Genomic DNA, 21,553 nt, shown 5'->3' on the forward strand with positions numbered 1-21,553 from the left:
GCATCACGTGGGCATGTGCCTTCCAGGCCTCAACATCTACCCTTCCCAAAGGCAGGCCTCAGGGGGATAGGGGTGGGGGGAGGGGCAGGCACCAGTGTGGCTCCAAGAAGGTAGAGAGATAGAAAATACTGGTTTTGTTACTGGTTTCATTATTAGAAAGATCTGGGTCCTCATCATATCTTTATCTTCACGACCAGGATTTATTCTGCTGTTGTTTCTTTCATCTAAAACACAAAGCCAAGAATACTTACCGCCCACAGCTAGTATGAGGATAGAAATTAACATATGTAAGGTCACCCAAGGCCAGCCTGACTAACCTTACCTTTGCCCTCTCCAACAGAATGACCAAATCACACCACACTGTAACCCCAGAGACCATGTGGGAGGCCCTCATATTTAGTAACAGGATGGCTGTTGCCCTTGATGGCCATGATGGAATGAGGCTGATGCATGAACTACCTGTGAAGACAAGCCACTTTGGCAGGTTTCTCTCAAAATGAACATGATCTCCCTTCATCTCTATCCTGACTCACGACATTATGGGTTGAAAGTGATCCCAGAGGAAAACATGAACCCAGATGGAAGGTGGAAAAGCCTCACGGCTGGCAGGGAGTCACCCTACCTGATGACACAGTTGCCTCGGTTGGATGCAAAGATGACGATGGGGGCGATAGAAGATTCCAAGGCCCGGTGCAGGTAGGTGAAGCACTCGATGTCCAGCATGTGGACTTCATCAACAAAGAGCACGCCTGGAACCAGCTCAGCAATGCCCTGATCAATGTACTTATTCACTACCTTGTTAATCTCCCCTCGAAGTTTGTCTAGGAGACAGTAAGAAGAGACAGGCAAAGTTAGGTGGGGAAGCGGTCACCTTTTCTCCTCTTCCCCATCCCCATTTGATCCAAAGCCAAGTGTGGGGCCCACTTTTACTGCTAACTATATGACCCCAGGCAGGTTACGTTCCCACTTCGGTGTCATGATCTGAAAATAGGGATAATCACCACGGAGAAGTAACAGAACTGGCAGCTTCCCCTGCTGACATGTTAAGTCTGTAATGGCTTTTACAGTTTTGCATGTCTTCACAGGGGCATGCACCCCCCAGTCATGCTCTCCACTTTGCTTTATTACTCACACCCACCCACCTAGTGCCCTGCCACATCCCAGAGAACAGAAGTTGGGGAGCCCTGCGTGAAGTGAGTTTTCATATGCAAATTTTCCTGTTCTGCACTCAGCAAATGACCCTTTCTTTTGGCCCTATATGCCAAAGCTTGGGTTAATTAACTTTCAGTCAAGTGCCTAGATAAAGGAATAGGGTGCATGCAAAAGGCTCTCTGGAAGGAAACCTGTGAGGAATGCAGGTTCTGAGGAAAGGTCCAACCTCAGAGCTCTAGAGAGACGGGTCTCTTAAGAGTTACATGAGACCACCTAAGGTCACAGTTCTTGTTCTCCAAACCAGCTCCTGCACTATCACGAGGAGGGAGCTGCTCACAAATACAGAACACAAAGATCTGATGCTGCATCTTCCACCAAAGCCAGGAGGCAGGGATGGTCAAAAGAGGAGGTCATGGTCAAAACCGTGAAAACACAGAAACTGATCTTGGCGACTCTGCTAGAAAAGTCTCAGATCACTCCACTGGCTAACACGAAACAGATAACAGAGGCTTTAATGTTTAACATTTTAAAGTGACAGGTGCTTAGAAAAAAGAAGGATGTACCAGTTGGGAAGAGAAGCAGGGGAAACTAAAGGTCCACAAGGGAGAAACAACATTCCTGCCAAGCCATGGCAAGTGCCCAGGAAGCTGGGCCGGGCAGGCTGGGAGCTGCTTTGCGGCTGCAGAGCAGAGAGACCCGGGACCGAGGCGGTGGAGCTTGCTGTGCCCAGGAGTGCTCTGGCAGGAGCTGTCCTGCACAGCTGAAGTGATACCGTCCACGTTTCCGGGACCTTGAGGGGACCAGATTGTGACGGCCTCCATCTTCAAAGATGAGTGCAAGGATACTGAATGCATTCAAGAGGGTGCGCTAGCACTCTGGACCAGACAGCACACAGTATGCTTTATTTCGAGCTGTCTAAAGCAGCCACAGACTGCTAGGATGAAGTCAGGCTCTGAATGACGAGGAAGAAAGAACCTGTCCCAAAGTATTTCCTCAGGTCCGAGGATTCACTCAAAAAGCCTCACACAGTACATCAGAATCCAGGGCCCTACGGTTCTGGTTCTTGCTCGCAGGCCTTGCTGTTTCTCTTACCTGTGATTTCTGTCTTCTTCGGCTTCATTAACTGGCCCATCATAGACAGGATGTCTTGTCCCCCCTGCAAAACAGAAGACCCACAGAGTCAGTCCCGCTTTCTAAGACAGCTGCAAAGGTCTCCACCACCACCATCACCATCACACTGCTTCCCATTGTCAACTGGACACGGGGTTTTAGGTGTGGAGACCCCAGACACCCTCACTGGAAAGCGTGAGGAACTTCTTTTTTTTTTCAAGATTTTATTTATTTATTTGACAGAGACACAGCGAGAGAGGGAACACAAGCAAGGGGAGTGGGAAAGGGAGAAGCAGGCTTCCCCTGGAGCAGGGGGCCCGATGCAGGGCTCGATCCCAGGACCCTGGGATCATGACCTGAGCCGAAGGCAGACGCTTAACGACTGAGCCACCCAGGTGCCCCATGTGAGGCATTTCTAAACACAGAGGAATTTTTAAGAGGTCCCCCTTGGCCTTCATGGGATGTACCAGCTCTGTGCGGCCTGCCCCAATCTCCTTCTCCTGCCATAGCCTTTTCCGATCCCACATTCCCTGATCAGCCACACAGGACCATACCCTTCTCCAAACACCCGTGCTCTTGTACGATTCAATGCTTTTGCATATTCTAGACCACCTACCTGGAAGCACAGTCTCTTTTCCGGGAAGCTCCAGTTACCCATCAAAGTTCGGGTCAAACGCCCTCATGGGGCATCCGACGCCTACCCTCTGCCGATGCTCTGGTTCCCTTGGGGATGGATGGACTGTTGAGGTAAGTGTAAGGATGTACTTATCTGCGTTCCCATGTCTCCTCTCTCTAGACTCAACTGCACAGTCACATTCAGCGAGTCCTGCCCTGGGGCTGCTTGGTCGGGGGAGCAGACGCTGTAGGACGGCTGGCTGCTAACAGACTCACTGACAGGCTCACCGCCAGCCCCTCCCAGGGCAGTCATCTGCCTAGCGTTTCGTGATCCCTTTCTGCCAGGCCCTGGGACAGAGGTGGAGGTGCTTACTAAATGTTCAGCTATAAAATGTAGCGAATGTTTCCTGAGAACCTACGACATCTGATCCTGCAGGGTAGGAACTATTATGCCCTCTTCACAAAGGAGGAAACTCAAAACCAGAGCACCCTAAATCACAGAAAACCCAGGGACACCAAGCGACTAATGGGCAGAACTCATTAGTGTCGGAGTGACACAATGCCTGACTTCCAACTCTTGGCCAAACACTCTAACCAAGGTGAAGGCTCCCGGGAGGCTGGTTTGGGGACAGCTGTTCCACACACAGACGGACCTCTTGGTCCAAAACGATTCTTCAGCGGGACACCTGGGTGGCTCAGTTGTTAAGTGTCTGCCTTCATCTCAAGTCATAATCCCTGGGTCCTGGGATCGAGCCCTGCATCGGGCTCCCTGCTCAGTGAGGTGCCTGCTTCTCCCTCTGCCTGCTGCTCCCCCTGCTTGTGCGCTTGATCTCTCTCTCTCATTCTCGCTTGCAAATAAATAAATAATAAAATCTTAAAAAAAAAAAAAAAAACCACAAACGATTCTTCAGCAATCTCTTGGCCAAGGCTCTAAGGGGCAAAACACCCAAGGATCAAATTTCAGGTTAGAAAGCCTATTCCCTGCTAGTGAAAAGGTAGACTCTTAGGATGAAGAGGAAATCAAACTGAAAGACTACCAGCAGGGGAGAGTTGGGGTTTTAAAATCACACAATTTCGCAGAGATGTCATAGAGTCATACTGTACTCCCCCACATTTTACTAGTCAAGGCCTAAGCATCCATTTGTTGGCATGAGGAGCAGACACAACTCCCGCTCCAAGCTAAAACACTGAAGATTTCACTAAGCAGGGGGAAAGACACAGCTTGGTCAGGCTTTCGGGAATCCTGCAAAGGGCTCAAAGAACACTCCTGCCCTCCACCATTAACACCCAGAGAATCCCAGGCGTGAGCCCGCTTGCTGGAGGGAAGCCATAGAAGAAGCTGGCTAGCTCAGGGCCAGAGGCTTGGCTGGGGTAAGAAACAATACACATGAAATCATCTGTGACTAGAGCATTTGAATTGGAACAAAGGAGTCCCTCGTAGCTCATGTCGATGTTAATTGCTGAACATTACAGATAGAAAAGGACCGTCTGCCCTAAGAAACCGCAGCAAGACACTGACAATTCATTCCCCGAGCTTCCATGCACACACAAAAGGGCTCGGGTGCCAGGTCATACCCACATCAAGGCAGTACCTGGGGCCGTGCGTTGGCCACATCCAAGTCGTGCAAGGTCACATCCTGGATGATTTCTTTCTTCTTGTGCACATCCCCCTTTGGCAAGGGGACATACTCTTCAGCTTCAAGGTCGAATTCTGTGGCGTAGGTATCACACCTGCCCTGCCTCTGCAGAAAGAAAGAAACCTGAGTGCCCGGTGAGTGTTCACTGCCAAGTCCCCAAATGGCACAGTGCTAAGTGAGATAAAAGTCTCAGTTCCCAACTGCAGGCCTGACAGCCTACCTGACGAACTCCAAATACGCCCCACGCCCCCGCTGCCAAGAGAAGGAAGCTATCTGCTCATCACTGGGCTCCAAAAACCCAGTTGAAAAACACCTGATACTTTCTCCAAATCTTTTCCCCCCTCTCTTTCTTTTAACTGTATGCAATTCCTGATAAAGGGCAAATCCAGTAGATTAACTGGAGACGGAGGGAGCCGTTCAGACTCTTTTGTAGGTGGGTGATTTATCGTATGATATGAAGTATTATGCTCATCCATTAAACAGTGAGGAACACTGTACAGGACACTGAAAATCAGATATAAAAAGAATGCCAACTAATGCAGCATTCCTTTCCACATGCATATATCTTGGGAAGAAAATACCAAAGAGATAAAAGGAAGATTAAACGCACTGCACACTTCAATTTGAAAATGACTACAGTTGTTCTGCTTTCTCACCCGGTACTCCCCCTCTAAACAGGCTTTAGTATTTTTCGAACAGACTGTCTGTTTTAATCATGAGAAGGTTAAAGAATGAAGATAAAGTGAAAGCAAACTTTATTCAACGTAAAGGGCCAACTGCTGACCTTCCCTCAGCATCCCACCAGACGCCAGCCCCTCCCTGCACCCCATACTCCTGAAGAAAGCACCCCCCTTGTCACCTAGGCCTCCTCCTGCGAACCAGGCATGGTGTTACCTTCACGGCCCCGCTGTTGGCTTCAATGTAGATCACATCTCCAGCCTCTACTCGCTCTTTCTGCAAACTTTCAAAAATGCTGGGGTCCAGCTTAAAAAAAACAAACAAACAAACGCAAAAACATTTGACTCAGGGAACTGTAATACATATATAGTATCTATTTCCGATATGCTGTAAGGTACCTTTCCACAAGGGACTCGAGGTAGCTAAAGACTGTATGGAGAAAGTGCATCTGTGTGGGGGTGGGGGTATGTGTGCGCGTCTGTGGATGTGTGTGTGTGGATGTATGAGACAACTGGCTTTGGGGATATGTGTCCTAGAGACAGCAGGAGAATGAGTGTGCCCAAGGGGAACACGAGGGGAGACCTATTATCCTCCTTCCTCTTACTCCTGAGGTCCCAGATTGGCAAATATGATTCTGATTGCTTTTAGGTGAGGCCCACGCTGTCCGTGGGACCACAGGCCCTAAGACCCCCTTTTGAGATTGCTCTCCCTGCTTCAATTCCTCTCCTCCTCACCTCAGGTGGGGGTAGAACTTCCTGCATGTGAAGCACCCACTGGAACCTGCTTGCTCTTTGTGGCTGGCACTTGGTGCTCCTATGATTTTGGACAAGGCTCTCTGAACCTCAGGCTCCTCATCTGTACAATAGCACCAAGGTATAAATATCCAGAGGGAAACACAAACCAAGCCTTTTGATTCAAATCTGTGTCTGCTCCCTGAGGCCTGCCTGCTTATACCTCCAGGAAAGGAGAGGAGCATATTTTTGACCACTGCTTTTCCCCTGATTGTCCAAATTCAAGCTACCCTTAATGTTCAATATTCTAGGACAGCATCTTTTGTCAGGAGTCAGAATTTAAACATAAGTTGCCGTTAAACTTCAAGGAGAGCTGTTTTTCTCAAACTTGGTATTTTATAATGTGAAAAAAACGTGGGCTTTATCTCAAAATTAAAGAGTAAAACTCAGGACTCAGTGAAAGAAGCCAGACACAAAAGAACACATGCTGTATGATTCCATTTACATGAAATGTTCAGCAAAGACAAATATATACAAATAGAAAGTGGATTAGTGGTTGCCAGGGGGTGTGGGTGGGAATGGGCGCTATTATCAACGGGCAGGAGGTGTTTTTGGGGGTGATGAAAATGTTCTAAAATTGGACGGTGGTGCTATCTATACCATTCTGTAAATAGATTAAAATTCCTTGAGTTGTACGCTTAAAATGGGTGAATTTTATTTAAAATTAAATCTCAATAAAGCTGTTAGAGACCGTAACCACAGGAACAAACCCGGGGCTCTGTGTCACTGGCAGGGTGGGGCCTGGCAGCTTCCTAAAGCATGAGAACAGTGCTTGGTAAGCCCCTGACACAGGGCCTGGCACGAGGGAGGGACACGATAATGATGGCAAGTATGATAATTCTCCTCCTTCACAATTCAATACCTACAACAAGTATCTGAACTCCGTTTGTGCAAATACCTTATACATATGCTCAAATTAGCTACTCATTTGGGAAGAAAAACATTTCATTTTCTCCCTTAGGTTATTTTCTTGAAGAAACTGTGCAAAGCAGCCTGGTGGAGAGCTGAAATCTAAACTGCGTGCCTTACTTCAGCTCTCCTACACTGGGGAGTATTCCTTTTTTTTTTTTTTTTTTTGGCCTCAAGCATTTTAATATTGGTTAATTTCCCAAATGAATTGACTGAAGATGTAATTACTGGAAAAGCAGCAGATCCTACCAAGAAATCTAATTAATACAGAAAGGGAGAGATGAGGGGGAGGTTTAAAAGAGATATTTGCAGAGGCAAGCTCCTGAGATGGAAACCCTGTTAGGAAAAAGAAAAATGACCCTCTGAAGAAGTGACATTTTTATGATCTCCATAAAGCAGTGACCAAGAAACCACCTTACAGAATCAAAGAACCATAAAATCACGGAGGAGAGTGAAGATGGAGAAATTATATGGTCAATCTCCCACAGTTCACAGATGGGCAAACAGAGGCCCAGAGAGCTCAACTCACTCCCAAAGGTCACACAGCAAGTTGGAGGATGGACAGCATAATAGCTGGGACTCAGAGAGTCCGCTCTGCCACTTAACCAGCTGTGCAAGCCTAGGATAACTGCTTAACCTCCTGATGAAGTCTCAGTTCCTTCTTCTATAACATGAGGGAAATTACCCACATGGCACACATACATGTAGAAAGCTATAAATGACAAAAGATGAAATATTTGTTGAAGCACTTAGCCTGGGCCTGGCACATCCAGTAAATAAGATCTATGATGCTATTATAATTATTATGATATTGTTTATTATAAATAATAAGGCAAAGCCTACAATCCCAATTGCCGTGTTTCTCTAACTGAAGGCTCTCAGAATAACATCAACAGCTACCATGTCTTAGGTAACTTGGAGCTACCCCCAGAACTACAACTTTTATATCCTAAGAACTCATTATCCCCATTTAATAGATAAAGAAACTACTGCTCAGAGATTAAGTCACTTGCCAAAAGCCACACTGCTCTCAGCAGCAGAGCCCTGTCTCCCTTTCGGACTTCGCCAGACTCCAAACCACACTCTTCCCCTGGGCGCCCCTGCTACCCACATCCCCAAGGCTGACAAGACAAGTGTCTGAGGAGGGTGATGGAAGGCCTCCCACACTGCCACCACTATGGCTTCTCCACAAGCCCTCGCCTGAGCAGAGTCAACCACTGAAGCCACTATAGGTTTCTAGGCTCTGACACATAAAAGGAACTACATTAAGGATTCTGTGTTTGGCCCCTTGGGATGTCCATCTGTCATCTGTTATACAACTCTTACCAGATTACTCAATGCTGCTTCTTTCTGTGAGCATGAACACTGATATCTGAAACATTAATCCGCAGGTTCAGAGACAGGCCCAGAGCCTTTGACACATGGTCATAATACGGGATACAGCATGGCAAAAGGTAGACACGACTAACCACACAGCTCAGGTTTTAATGTACAGTTTCCTAGGAGTCAATGAGAAAAGTTAGAGCTATCTTTATTGGGTCTTCTTGTGTACTCGCCCTATTCTAGGTCCTGCTTAATACACATAACATCCCCAAACGGCCCTGTGATGTATCATCACCCACAGCGTACGGAGAAAAGTGGGACAAAGAGAGGTTACATCACTTGCCCAAGGCCACACAGTGCTGAGAGATTCTGAGGCAAGACAAAAGAGTCCACACACAGGTACTCACTTTCAACTGTTTGGTTCCTTTAGCCGTTTTAAGTCCTATGATCACATGGCTAATGGTTTTGCCGTACCCTCCCATGGGGTTCTCTGTCTCACATGGAGTCAGCTCTGTGACTTCACCTTCATAAACCTCCTTGGTCTCCTTTATCCGCAGCCCTGGAAGAGATGGCAGGTGAGCCCCGGTGAGAAGCAGAATTCTCTCTCACATATTCATAATCTCTCTCTCTTACTCCTTAGTAGCCTTTTTAGCCACAAAACTTCCATGTCACCAAGACTGACAAGTCAACCTTACTAATGCACATTCAAGGGTATCACTCTGCGTAGAAAAGTACTACAAACATAAATGTAACCTGGAGGAGCTATTCAGAATTCAGAAAAACAATTTTATTTCAACTTTTCAAAGGGACCTTCTAGGTTCAAATCTAGAACTAAATAGACAAGCTATCATTCTCAAAATTGTTTCTCACATCTGCTGCACCTCCAAGGGGATGAAATTTAGCTTTAGCCTCTAACCCAGTCTCTGAACCCAAACCATTCTGCTCCACTAGATATGCCCTCGTTTCCTGCATTTTTGACTCTCGAAAAAAATTTTAAAACCAATGGAATAACTCCCCACATCCCTTGTGACACTATCAGGCCTAAGCTAGATATAATTAGAGGTCCATGCCAACAGCGAGTGATACTTGACCTGCCAGGTGTCCTGGGCCTCTGGCTGACCCTCACTGCACACCCAAAGAAGAAAGACCCAATGGTCATTCAGCATTTGCAATGGGTTGTTTTACAAGTTTTCCGAGGCCACAATTTCCAAAGCAACCCCCCAATAATAAAGCACAATTTTCAGATTAGAATATTATCAGTGAAGGCAAATGTCTCTCCTTGTTCTAAAGATCAACCACATTAGCTGTTCAATAAATGTTTATTGTCAAACTAAGAACTGTTGGCAAATTAATTTTTAGAACATGATCTCAGTGCCTTTTTATGAAATGTTTTTGCTGCCTAAAGTACTTCACTCCTTTTTGGCTTCGCCAACTCCCCAGTTCAAATACTTACTCCTAGAAAGCTTGCCTGACACACCTTCTTCCTTACCCTCCAGATGACTCCCATGGCAACCTGTGCCTCCCACCCGGCACTCATACATGGGATTGCTGGGACTCGGGAAACCTGACTCCCATCTGCTAGACTGTCAACAGCCACACACATAAGTGGATGAATGGAGGAAGTTACTCGAGGGTATGGGGGGTGTCATCAGGCAGACCATCCAGTACCCAAGAAATATGTCTACGGATACTTCCGCACATTCTCTGTAATGACCGAGATCTCTAAGGAGGTTGCCACATGATGCAACAGCCCAGGTCCACCATAACACCCCCAAACCTAAAACCCTAAAACCCCAACGCTGGACCACACCTTTCTGCCTTCAAAGTCAACACAGGCATGTCCCTGCTCACTGGTGCAGGGGGACAGGGAAGAGCGACTGGAGGGGGCACAAGGAGCTTCTGGAATGGTTGTTTTTTTTTTAGGAGCTTCTGGAGTTCTAATGTGTCTCTTGATGTCGGTGCTGGTTACATGAGTGTATTGACTTTATGAAAACTCATTGAGCTAAATACCTATGATTGTGTTTTTTCTTCTGTGTGTGTATGTGTGTGTGTATATATATACATATATATACCCATATATACATACCCATATATATATATATTATGCTTTAATAACATGTTAAAATAACAAAAAGAAAATTGGGTTTGTCTAACAAAGCAATGATAATTACTAGTAAGTAAAGGTTTTCTTACAACAGGAAAACAAATGCATACCACTGAACACCGCTTCTCTGAAAACACATGCACTCACACACAAGCTCTCCCCAGTTCCCAAAGTCTGGGGTCAAGGGACACAAATCCTTTTCTCCAAAACCACAGATGTATCACAGGTAAGTTAACAGCCAATAAATCTGTTTTCCAAGGATTCTACATCAACAAGAAAACCATTTTCAGTCACTGTACCTGCCATCAATCCAGAGGCAAGAAAGGAAACATCCTTGGGTCAAACTAGTTGAAGATGCATCCAGAAGGAGTCCCTACATTTAGGGAAAGCTGCAGGCCACACCAGGAAGAACACACTATAAACCTCTAACTGTGGCGGCCTCTTCACCCATGTAAGTGGCCTTCCCACACAGTCTACAGAGGGCATGCATGTCACTGCCTCATTTGATCCTGCACTGGAATCCTGAGGACGAGGGGAGGGGCCAGCACATCCCAACCTAGCCCTGTGAAACAGCCAGAGGGAGCACTCCTTATGTCCTTTTACAGATTTTACAGAGGGGAGGTCAGCTCCAAGAGGGGAGCCAAGGGTCCTTTCATCCTTCATGGTAGACCCCAGACTAGAGTCCAAGTCTTCTGGCTCTGACACCAGCTTCTTCCCACCACGCCACACCACACCACACCACAGGGCGCCAGCTGGCTGACAGCCTTTCCCACAACACTTGGCTCTGTCCTTTCCCCTTCAGGTAACATGTGCCCACTGACCTCAGCAGTCCCTTTCTGCCAGCCCTTGGGTGTGAGCCTAGTCTCCATCTAATTTAAGTTTTGCCCAAAGGAAAAAACAGAAATGTAAGGGAAACCCATAGGTTAAAAAGATGTAAGACACATATCAACCAAGCTATCATGCAGATCCTTATTTGTATCCTGATTCAAATAATAATTCAAAAAATTTTCGAAAAAGGAAAAACACACTATAACATGAGACAACTAGAAATTTGAATACTAGGTATTTGATGACATCAAGGATTATATTGTTCGTTTTTTTCTAGGCATGACAGTGGTATAGTGGGGTTTTCTTTAAGTCCTTATTTTGCAGAGATACATATTGAAATATTTATGGATGAAAAAGTAGGTCTGCAATTAACTTCAAAGGATCTGGGAGGGGAATGATGGGGGCTATAGATCAATCAAGATTAACTATGAGTTGAAGCCTGGTGATGGGACCATGGGGGAAGGTCATCACTTGACTCCTTTTTGTACATTTGAAACTTTCCAAACTAAGAGTTAAAAAAAAAAAAAAGGAAAAAAAGCAATGAAATACTGTTCTACCACCTCTAGGATCACTACAATTAAAAGCTGACCATATCAAGAGTTGGTGAGGATGCAGAACAGCGGGAAAATTTGCACTGCAAATAGGGGTGTAAATTGGTACAAATACTTTAGAAACAACATGATATAATCTCCTAAAGTTGAACACATGAATACCCTATATTCTGTAATTCAGCTTCTAGGTATACACCTACTAGGTATAGGCGTACTACATGAAACAATACCGATGACTCTCACAAACATAACTTTGTGGAAAAGAAACCAAACACAGAAGAATATTTACTTCTACACTGCCTGATTGCATATATGAGCTTCAGAAACAGGCATAACTACTATAATGTTAGAAGCAAGACAGTCATTAATTTGGAGAAGGAAGAAAGGATGGAGATTGGGGGTGGACACAAGGGGTACTTTGGGGTATTGGCAATACTCTCTTTCTTGACTGGGTGCTGACTGCATGGGCTTTCAGTTTATGATAATTCACTGAGCTATACCCTTATGCTCCAGGTACTTTTTTGTTATGTGCACACAAAATGACCAAGTCACTTTAAAAAGAAAAATTTAAGTAAATAATACTAGTGAGACCTGGCAAAGGAGGCACACCGATGGCTTACATTTAGGAAACAATATTCTGGGGCGCCTGGGTGGCTCAGTCGTTAAGTGTCTGCCTTCAGCTCAGGTCATGATCCCAGGGTCCTGGGATCGAGTCCCACATCGGGCTCCCTGCTCTGTAGGAGGCCTGCTTCTCCCTCTCCCACTTCCCCTGCTTGTGTTCCCTCTCTCGCTGTGTCTCTGTCAAATAAATAAAATCTTAAAAAAAAAAAAAAAAAGGAAACAATATTCTAAACCTCAGCTGGAGTCTACATCATGGTTCTCTCACCCTTTAGTATCATGATAGGCCTCTACAATTCTTCAGACCCTGGCTGGACTCAGACCATTTGCCTCTGAGTCTCAGGGGTTGGGACTGCCATTATCATTCATTTAAAGCTCCCCCAGTGATTCCCGTGTGCAGCCACAGCTGAGAACCACTCATTTAAGGAGTGAAGAACTCCGTCCTACTCACAATGTAGAGCCGTAAAACTACCTCTGATGACAGGTAGCCCAGATAGGGTTTGGGTGTCCTCACCATCAAGCCACCTCTGTTCTGATATGGAAACAGCCCAATGGCACAAAGAAACACTGCCAATGGTGTCAGACACTCTCGATCACTTCCCACTTTTAAACGTGGTCATTATCTTATCATTGGGTCAGTTGCCTTCTTTCCCCAGAAACCCAACCAGAACAAAGACTCTCAGATATTAAAGTTAAGGAGAAGTTCTACTCTATCTTCATTCAATCTGATAGCCCTACAAATGGAAGTTTTGGAATGGCCCCAAGAGAGGCTGTGTTTCACCTTTGCCTTTCCAAATTCTTCGTTCCTCAATATCGAGACTAAAATTTTCCAAACCTACATGAATGTATCAGAAGACTGTGACATACTTGGAAAATTCTGTACTTTTAAAATGAACTTTGATTTTTTTTAAATCAAAACTTTTATATCCCACAGAGATAAATTCCTTCCAATGGAATGCTCCCTCTATTTCCTGATAATGACCATGACATGAAATTCCTTGAGTGGGGAAGAAAGGCATTCCCGTCTCTCACTAGTCCCTGTGTTTGTTTAGAAGTCGCTGTGTGCTGACAAGCAGGCAGGGGATGTGGTTGACGGACAATGAAAGCGGCTGTTAGCCAGGGAAGGGAACAAGCTGGCGCTCTCTCTGGCAACGGCAACACAAATGACACAGGTTTCATCTGCTGGCTCAGGTTTCTAAATCCCTGACAGGCACCTTCATCACGTCAAGGAAACAGCACAGACTCCTTGCTTTTAATTTCTGGTCAGCTTACCGCTTCCTCCCCACCCCTCTGCCAACTTCACAGGAATTCAAAGGCAGAGGAAGATGGGCAGGGATCCTTTTTGAAGACAGTCAATGGCCTGCCTTTTTATTTTGTGGCAGGATCAAGAAATTCTCTTTACCTCAGTGCCATCAAAAGAACTGCACTGCCCCCTCCCCTCAAAAATGGCAAATCACAAAGCAGATGCCTAGGAAATTTACCTCTATTTTTTCCAATTTTAAAGCATTAAAGTTACTTTTATGCAACCTCAACACATGCACTTATGTAAAAGTCAGTTTTGTCAGATTTTATCAATCAGAAAAATAGTTTTTAGTAAATAAGAATACATTTTAGATGTACTTAGATATTTGAGCCAGTTGTAATATCTTACAGTTTATCTTATTAATTAGTGAGTTAAATAAAATCTTTGGCACATGTTCATTAAGTTTTTAAAAAGGACTCAGAAAGATTTTAAACCCCAAAGAGGGTCTTTCGAGCCATGTCCACTGTTATTCCAGATACGATGCAAAAGTCCAAAGAGAGCAAGACACGTAAGAACACCAGCTGAACCCCACAAACATAAACACTGCTAAAAAAAAAAAAAAAAAGCAACACCTGAAGTAGGTTCCATCTAGATAAAGTGTAAAGGGCAAAATTCTACCACCCCACTGCACCAGCTCTGCCGAGCACAGAAGCCGTGGCCACACAGCGCTCGCACCCTGCGGGTCGGTGTGGGACAGGTGACGGGCTGTGGCCAGCCAGGGCATGGCGACACCTGCGTGCTGGCCCTGCTCTGCACCTCGAGCTGAGCGGTGACTGCGTGTTTACCTCATAATTAATCGTTAAACTACAGGCATGCTGTACCTGCTTTTCTATATGTATATGATATTTCAATTTAAAACAGCCACCAAAACAATGCAGTGTTTCCAGTAACAAAGATTTCCAGTAAGGACTATTTCGCAGTTTAAAAAAAACCCTGTATCGACATAACACAAAGCTTGGCCTACAGACACAGCTCATAATCCCTCTGGCTTAGAACAAGAGTCCCACACTCAGGTGCTCGCAGGGACCCAGTACAGGCAAGCACCCAACGGGGAAGGTCAAGAAGCAGAGCAGGCCCCCGGGGGGCTGTGACGCAGTGCCGCACAAGCCCGCTCTGCAAAGGAGCACTGCTCGGCCCCAACCTGGCTGTTGCTATGTGGGAATGAAAGCTTCTCTCCAGAAGCCAGAAAGAAGGATTTTATAGGACATTCCCCAATTTCTAAACACTGGCAACTAACTCAAAATTCATTTTAAAAAACCCTGTGTAAACCAAACAAAGTATATCTATCGCCAGACACAGACTGAGGGCTATCTTTAGGCAAAGGCTTCTGTTTTCCACCTGCTTTACAGTCCATCCTCTTTTCTCATTCAGAAAAACTTGACCAAGCATCCACTCTGTGGCAGGAACTGGGGCTGCAGTAGATACTCTACCCACAGCAGACATTTAATAAACACCCAGTCTGCTCCTCTCCATTCTTTCCCATCCCCCAAGATGGCCACCTCTCTTTCTTGCAGCCCCACATCTAATCCTTCAGGCAATTCTGTCAGCTCTACTATCCCACTACATCCAGAATCCGACCACTTCTTATCACCTCTGCCATCACCACCCTGGCCCAAGCCACCACCATCTGCTCAGACTCCTCACAGTCTCCCTGCTATCCTCTCACTCTCCTCACTGTCCACTCTCCATCCCCCAGCCAGAGGGGGATTCTTGGACATCCAAAACTACTCTCCAACTGCTTCTCCTTTCACTCAGCGAAAAATGCAAAGCCCTCATCGTGGCTTGAGGCCCTACATGATTGTACCCCTGACCTAGACTTTAGCAGTCTCAAGGCAAGGATTCTGGGCTAGACAAATCCACTCTTTCTTAAACTTTCCTCATTTCCTCAAAGTTTTCTAGCAAATTTCCTTAAGAATGTCTACCTTGGGGGCACCTGGGTGGTTCAGTCAGTGAAGCATCTGCCTTCAGCTCAGGTCATGATCCCAGGGTCCTGGGATTGAGCCCTGAGTCAGGCTCCCTGCTCAGCGGGGAGTCTGCTTCTCCCTCTACCCGCCCCGCCCCCACTCGTGCTCTTTCTCTCTCTCATGCTATCTCTCAAATAAATAAATAAAATCTTTTTTAAAAAAAAGAGTATTTACCTTGTTTTGACTACCAAAGGGCCTGGAAAACTGTATAGGCACTCTGACAAGTGTTTATAACTCAGCAACTGTATCCTAGAAATAGACGCCTACATGTGCAGAAACACATCAAGTAGTTTTTAATATCTTAAAAGGAATAAGCTATTTCTACATGTAGATGTGAGGGAAGCCGGGATTTTCCCAGAGCTAGGGAAACAAAAATGGAGCAAGGAGACTGGCCCAGACATCCCCGCTGACAAGAGGTAAATACTTGGGAAAGGCCATTTTTTTTCACAGCAGATCTTCAGAATATGGGCTCTAGAATCAAACAGATACAGGTTCAGACTGTAACACTGCTACTTACTAGCTGGGTTACTGTAGGCAAGTCATTTAACTTCCTGAGATTCTGTTTCATCAGATGCAAAATGAAGTCAGAGAACTTTCTCTTAGGGAAACAAAAGGCTATAATCAATGTTGGGGGGGCCTGGCATATAACAAGCACTTGATATGGTAGCTCCCAGCCCCATGAGGGTGGCACCATAAGCCTCAAATCTCTGCCCACCCCCACATGGTTTCCCCACTCTCTGATAGGCCACAATTCTGGCTCGATATCCAGGACCAGGGGCATTCCAGCATCACGACACACAAAGCTTTTGGCTTAAGTCCAAGCCTTTTCAGTGGACAGTCCTCTCTAAAAGCATAATAAGGCTGCCAGGAAAATCTGACTTGTTTTTTAAGAAATCACTTCACAGCCACATTTATTTTGTCAGGTGAGAAACCCCAGCCCATAGCCAGGGCCCACATTTGCCAACTGCTAAAGTGCTTCAATTAGTAAAGTTGGGTTCTTGTTTGGCTTGCAAAGATAACACTAATGGTGCCAAAAGAAAAATGGTAGTACAACAAATATAAGTCGTAAAGGCATTTGCACAACAAAGCGGCTTCAAGGCACTGGGCAAGTGAGAAGAATTCTTGCCACAGACGTGATACTCACCAATGGCCCTGCGGAAGTTCTCCATCAGCACCTCCGTCTTCTTGATCTCCGTGGAGTAAACTTCACTCCCCACCATTGGGCAGAAAGGGACCTTACTACCCAGCTCCTGAGCAATAGCCAGAGCTAGAGCTGTCTACAGAAAAAGTGGAAATGCACTTGTTTTACATTCTTGAAAATACAATAATTCAGAAACATATGCTATTAAAAAAATATGAACCAGGAATAACTGAAAATCTAGTCCTTTTAGTTGTAACATCATTTAGCATGTTTCACACAATAAATGCTGCATGACTTTTGTGGACAGGCGATTTATAACCCAAATGGCATCTTTAATCATCCCTGTAATTACAACAGTTATCACTCACTGACACTTACCAGCACAGGCCCGACTCTAAGTGCTTCACGTGACCCTCCACTCACCCTATGAGGTAGACACTAAACTCTCCCCACTTTACAAATGATGAAACAGAGGCACTGTAGAGATTAAAACACGTCCTGGGAACCATAATCTAGAAAATGGCAGAATGAGAACTTTAAGTCTGGCAAAGGGTTCCAGAGATCGTGTTCCCATCATAATCAGAGCCTGCCTCTCTCTTCCTCTGCCCCTCCCCCTGCTCATGCGTGTGTGCACGCTCACTCTCTCTCCCCCTCTCTCAAATAATGAAAAAAAAAAAAAAAGCCCTGGCAGGCAGGGCAAAAACTGGGTTGTAGTCCTGGTTCTGCACCTAATTTTCACGGTGACTCTGGGCACATGGCAAATCTCGGCTTCTAAAACACTTCCCTCAGTATCACAACAGGGCCCTGACCTAATGGGTCGGAACACTACTCCGGGGTGGTTTTTACAGGCACAGGAGGACACCAACCTCCAGCCCATCAGAAAACTACTAATCAAAGAATGAATCACATGACATTCGCTTTGTAGTAAGTGGCCCGCACATGGTGAAGAATGATGCATGAGCTAGGTTCTGAAGCTATGAGCTGGTCCTAAGTTACACTTGAAGAACATGCCCTCGTAAACTACAAACTGATTTTTAATAAGATAGCTACAGCTGGCAGATCCTAAACACAAGTAGATTTAACAGCTGCATGGTCACATATCAAGTATGAAAATCCAATGCGTTAGAGCTGGTATGGGACAGGGAAATGCCATGGTGTCTGAATGCCTGTTTTCATCTTTGCTCAACTTTGAAACAAGAGCCTGAGGAAGGTCAGTTTCCAAGGTGTAGAGACTAAGCAAGAAAGCAAGCCTGCAGTGAACAACAAAGTACATCTCTGAAACAGTATTTTAAAACTGGCCCAGTAAAGGTTCCTCTTAGAAGGAACCTTTTCAATGCCATTTTGGTGATGTTTTAAGATGGTAGAATGTGTTAGAGAATCGGCATGTAGTATAGCACACAAGCACTGGCGGGAAGTGCCTGGGTGGCTTAGTCGGTTGAGTGGTGGCTGCCTTCAGCTCAGGTCATTGTCCCGGGGTCCTGGGATTGAGCCCACCCGAGTCGGGCTCCCGGCTCAGCGGGGAGCCTGCCTCTCTCTTCCTCTGCCCCTCCCCCTGCTCATGCGTGTGTGCACGCTCACTCTCTCTCCCCCTCTCTCAAATAATGAAAAAAAAAAAAAAAAAAGCCCTGGCAGGCAGGGCAAAAACTGGGTTGTAGTCCTGGTTCTGCACCTAATTTTCACGGTGACTCTGGGCACATGGCAAATCTCGGCTGCTCCATTTCCCCACCTGACAAATCAAAGTCCTAGCTTAAATCACAAGTCACAAACTAGTTGCCCACAGCCTGTTTTTTTTTTTTTAAATTATTAACATAATGTATTATTTGTTTCAGGGGTACAGGTCTGTGATTCATCAGTCTTACACAATTCACAGCGCTCACCATAGTACATACCCTCCCCAATGTCTATCACCCAGCCACCCCATCCCTCCCACCGCCCTCCACTCCAGAGGTCTCACTGAATCCTCCCAACTAGCCTATGAACTTGATGATCTAGTATTTGATAGTGTATTTGATATTTGATAATGTATTTGATAGATTTAGAAACTGAAACACACTAACTCATCCAAGGTCAGTTACCAAGCAGCAAAGCCAAGATGCAAACCCCACTCCCCAAGACGTTATTTCTTTGTGAGCACCCCCTATGTAAGTGGCAAGTGGCACACAAAAAAAGAGGCTGTTGCCAAAAGAAGACTGAAGAAACCTATTTCAATCTCATCTAAACATCTCCTTTCTCTAGAGCCTAAATATAAAGCCCCATTATTAATAGCATGACGTCCTCAAGAGTGGATTGTCTATATGAACCACGTATTTGCATCTCTAAAATAAGCACCATATTTCTGCCTGCCACTTAGTTAAGTTGCCTAAACCATTGGTCCCATCAGCGCACTGTAGAGCAGGAGAGTTACCACACGCCTTCATACACATGGAAAGAGACTGTAGTGTTGGGAACCTCTTGTATTTCCTAGGAGGAAAATGCTACAATACTACAAAAGGAACGAAGGGGGCACCTGGTGACTCAGTCAGTTAAGCCTGACTCTTGATTTTTGGCTCAGGTCATGATCTCAGGGTCATGACATCGAGCCCCGAGTCTGCTTGTCCCTCTCCCTCTGCTCCTCCCCACCACCTGCGCTAGTGCATGCACTCTCACTCTTTCTCTCTCTCAAATAAATAAATAAATAAATGGAACGAAGAATTTATGCTGCCAGGAATATGACACACTAGAAAGAGCCATGGAAAATCCTTCCTGTTACAAAACACCCAGAAATAAAGAAATAATAAAAAATCCAGAGTAGTAAACTATTGTTGCCTTGAAAGTTTGGAAGGTTTTGACAGATGGCAGAAACCTCAGCAAGATATAGTAAGAGAGAAACCCCTCGAGGCGCCTGGGTGGCTCAGTCATTAAGCGTCTGCCATCAGCTCAGGTCATGATCCCAGGGTCCTGGGATCGAGCCCTGCATCGGGCTCCCTGCTCAGTGGGAAGCCTGTTTCTCCCTCTCCCACTCCCCCTGCTTGTGTTCCCTCTCTCACTGTGTCTCTCTCTGATAAATATATAAAATCTTTTTAAAAAAAAAAAAGAGAGAGAGAGAAACCTCTGAATAGAAAGGAGCCCCGAAGGACTATGAATGAGTAGAAAAGGTGAGCCATAACAAAAATATCCTGACGTACAAGGTATAAACTTATCCATCCTGCCATGGCTCTGGGTGAGGAGAAGAGTCCCCACAGCATGCTCTCAAACAACTTTAGGATTAGTCTTTACATTGATGACCAGAAAACCCATGCCACAAATTTCATTGCAAGTGCCCTGGGTAGGGCAGGAGGGCCCCTCACAACACTCTGAGAAGAAGCCTCACAGAGTTGATCGGCCAAACACAAGTTCACAAGCAGACAGAGAATACAGAAAAAATGAAGACACTGAGTCATGAACAAAGAACAAGAGGCTATAAAAATAGCCAGATTAAAAAAAAAAAAAAAGCCATATTTTGAAGGGAAAAAAAAAACTGAACTTAAGAGGGGGATGTTCCTTCTTTACCAAAAACAAAACCATAAGCAAGCTAATTCATGTGGAATGACAGATTTAGAAAATCACCATTTTGCAACCACCAATGTGGTAACTGATATAGCAATAACCATCAGGGAATCCTACACCCTTACGGTGAAAGGATATTTGCAACATCTCAGTGCGTCACTTCCGATCACTAATTAATTAAGGGAACCAGGACCTTCACAGCAGAACTTGGCCTCTGGCCCACCCGTCCTGTCAGCCTCCTGCTGGGATGCAATGGGATACAACATCACCAGTGCAGGGTTCCACCAAGTGTTTAACATTTCCTACTGATGAAACAATCAGATAATCAAACAATCAGACAATTGTAGGCCAGCTGTAGGACCTTCTTACAAAACAACTGTCCTGGACTCTTCAAAAATGTCAATGTCAAAAAAGAAAACAAAACCAAAAAGGGCTGAGGAGGGTTACTGTTTAGATAAAAGGAGACTAAAGACACAACAATGAATGCAGTGTGTGATCTTTGATTGTATTCTGAATTCAAAAATATAAAAAAATGACACAACCCCAAACTGGAACGACCTGGAGAAATTTTAATATACACGAGACATCAGCTAATAATGTTAGCATTTTTTGGGCAGACGCCGGTACTTTGGTGTCATAGGAGAATGTCCTTGCACTGACTTCCAAATGGTTCGGAAATAGAGAAAATGCAAATGTCACAAAATATTTACAATTACTTATTTACATGTGGGGTATAGAGTGGATGATCATACCATTCTTCCAACTCTTTTTAGGTTTCAAATTTTTCAAAATGAAAAAAAGAAAAATATTCAGTGGGTTGGATTAAACAGCAGCTTAGTTATAGCCTACAAAACAATTAGACTGGAACAGAGGTCTAAAGAAATTACTCAGAATGCAGCAGAGCCAAATATAGAGAAAATACAAAAAAGAGGTTGAACGACAAAGAAGACAAAATAAGAAGCTCTGGCCCAGGGTTTCCCAATGTTGGCACTACTGGTATTTTGTGCTGGATAATTCCTTCTTGTAAGGACCATCCTGGTGCGCTGTAGGATGCTTAGCAGTACTTGTGGCCTCCACCCACGAGATGCCAGCTGCAGTCCCTGCTCAACCAAATTCTGGCAATCAAGAATGTCTCTAGACCTGGCCAATGTCTCTTGGGGTGCAAAACTGCCCCAGGCTGAAAACCCCTGCAATCAAACATCATCTGACTGGAGTTCCAGAAGAGCACAAAGAGAATAAGGAAATGCAACATCTGAAGAGGAAAAATTGTAGTGATACATATCACAGTGAAGAGGTATCAAGAG

General features: G+C 45.2%; 1 protein-coding gene across 1 annotated transcript in view; it reads right to left on the reverse strand.

Moving 5' to 3' along the window:
• RUVBL1 (RuvB like AAA ATPase 1) overlaps window positions 1-21,553 on the reverse strand; it is a 41,902-nt gene that overhangs the window by 14,795 nt on the left and 5,554 nt on the right. Inside the window, exons 3-8 of the mRNA XM_078074370.1 lie at window positions 16,728-16,860; window positions 8,623-8,774; window positions 5,409-5,498; window positions 4,470-4,619; window positions 2,245-2,308; window positions 623-821 (exon numbers count right to left, since the gene is read on the reverse strand). Coding sequence (XP_077930496.1) covers window positions 623-821; window positions 2,245-2,308; window positions 4,470-4,619; window positions 5,409-5,498; window positions 8,623-8,774; window positions 16,728-16,860 — 788 coding nt within the window. The remainder of the gene's footprint in view (window positions 1-622; window positions 822-2,244; window positions 2,309-4,469; window positions 4,620-5,408; window positions 5,499-8,622; window positions 8,775-16,727; window positions 16,861-21,553) is intronic.

This window comes from Halichoerus grypus, chromosome 1 (genome assembly GCF_964656455.1).
Source record: "Halichoerus grypus chromosome 1, mHalGry1.hap1.1, whole genome shotgun sequence".
Classification (NCBI taxonomy): Eukaryota; Metazoa; Chordata; class Mammalia; order Carnivora; family Phocidae; genus Halichoerus; species Halichoerus grypus.